This window comes from Rutidosis leptorrhynchoides, unplaced genomic scaffold, assembly GCF_046630445.1.
Source record: "Rutidosis leptorrhynchoides isolate AG116_Rl617_1_P2 unplaced genomic scaffold, CSIRO_AGI_Rlap_v1 contig244, whole genome shotgun sequence".
Taxonomy (NCBI): domain Eukaryota; kingdom Viridiplantae; phylum Streptophyta; class Magnoliopsida; order Asterales; family Asteraceae; genus Rutidosis; species Rutidosis leptorrhynchoides.
Genome location: NW_027266493.1, coordinates 66,260 through 67,917, shown reverse-complemented (window position 1 = coordinate 67,917; position 1,658 = coordinate 66,260). Strand labels below are relative to the sequence as shown.

Below are 1,658 nucleotides of genomic sequence, written 5' to 3'. Positions count from 1 at the left end.
GTAGGGTCCACTCAATAATTCAACTCTCTGTTTCGTAATTTAATCTTTACTCGCAATATCGTAGGGAATTCTAGGTCGAAATATTACACGACGATTTACTTACGTTACAACAAACTAATCAGTTTTCGAAAGATTAAATTTATTTTGCTACGCACAAAATTAATTGATTCAATTAATCTATATTATATTAAATTTCAAAAATTTTCGGGTGTGTCGAGATGACTCGATTCAAATTTATTAGTAAAATATTATCATGTCACTATCGGTTACGCGATTATCTAAGTTCGAATTTTCGGTTCGTTACAAGAAGTCTCCAGAAGATAAGGGCATTGTTTAAACCTTTTTATAAGTACATTCTAGGCCTTGAAATGAATTTATCTTTGTGGTATGATCTCTAGATCAATAGGAAAGAGTTGTGTGATCTTTTCCCTGACACTACCTTTGAAGAGGTTGATATTCCAAGAGATGCTAGGGTAAAGGATTATTGGAAGCATGGGCAGTGGAGTTTACCTGTTTCAGTTACAAAATCGGTTTATTCTTCTTGGGCAATGATTGAAGATGTTCAAAGATCTGCTCAGCATGATTCTATTGAGTGGACAGGGCACAATTCTTGGAAATATAGCATTGCATCTGGGTATGAGGCTATTAGACAGAAAAGAGATCGTGTTAAATGGTGTAAGTTGGTTTGGGGAATTAGACCACCTGCTAGACAACAATTTCTGCTATGGCTTGCAATTCACCGTCGAATAGATGTTAAAAGTCGTCTATTCAAATGGGGTATGATATCCAATTTTGATTGTTGTTTTTGTGGTGCACAAGAAGAGACATTAGAATACTTATTCTTTGAATGTGTTTTGTCTAACTCTGTCTGGAATGCTGTAATGATTGTTGGCAAAGTTTATCACAAGCCACGAAATTGGGTGATGGAAGTAGACTGGTTTTCTAAAAAAGCATCAGATAAATCAAGTCTTGTAATCTTGAGAAGAGTGTTATTTGCTGTCATAATGTATTTTATTTGGTAAGCTAGGAATAGGGTTGTTTTTTCAAAATAGGGGTTGTAGTGTGGCTGGAATTGTACAAGGGATTAGAGAATCTGTATGTTTATCTTCTGCATGTAAAAATCATATATTACAGGATACAGTAGTTGCTTGGAGAGGAAATAATTAGCAGAGTAGTTATTGGGAGGATGAGAGTTTTTGTAAGTGTATGAACTTACATACTATTAATATATGAACTTACATGCTATTGGTAAATAAAATGAATATTTCAGGAAAAAAAAAATATTGTCCATTTCAAATAAATTTTTTCATGTTACACCTCCTCATTCGCCTTTAGTTCTCATAATTTCTTTCTGACCAATTTACTATTTTTGATTAAATTTTCTATACAAAGTTTATCTCTTAATTATTTTCTTTATTTTCAAATTACAAGTTCTTAAATTTTTTATTTTCTTTCAAGTTATGCCATTCTTTAGAGAGGAAAATTAATACTAGAAAACTATTAATTTTATTAATGAGATAAAGTTTTATTCTTCTTTCATCATCTTTTTGTGTAACTTTACACTATAATACTAATCTATTTTTTTCCATAAGTTTTGAAATTCATTGTCATAATAATTCATTTTTTCCATTAAAAAAAATAAAAAAATTCTTCCTTAT

The 1,658-nt window shown here is 30.9% G+C and overlaps 1 protein-coding gene across 1 annotated transcript; it reads left to right on the top strand.

The window, feature by feature from the left end:
- Positions 1–253: 253 nt before the first annotated feature.
- LOC139882218 (uncharacterized) lies at positions 254–1,167 on the top strand. Its single transcript, XM_071866583.1, has 3 exons — positions 254–295; positions 399–971; positions 1,024–1,167. Exons 1-3 carry the CDS (start codon positions 254–256, stop codon positions 1,165–1,167), a joined length of 759 nt encoding a protein of 252 aa, XP_071722684.1.
- The last annotated feature ends 491 nt before the right edge of the window (positions 1,168–1,658 follow it).

What these genes read in the sequence shown, in the direction of transcription:
- LOC139882218 (XM_071866583.1), top strand. Translation starts at nt 254, where the DNA reads ATGTCACTATCGGTTACGCGATTATCTAAGTTCGAATTTTCG. An exon ending in TATCTAAGTTCGAATTTTCG is followed by an intron (nt 296 to 398) that starts GTTCGTTACAAG and finishes TATGATCTCTAG; the next exon opens with ATCAATAGGAAAGAGTTGTG. An exon ending in CATCAGATAAATCAAGTCTT is followed by an intron (nt 972 to 1,023) that starts GTAATCTTGAGA and finishes TTATTTGGTAAG; the next exon opens with CTAGGAATAGGGTTGTTTTT.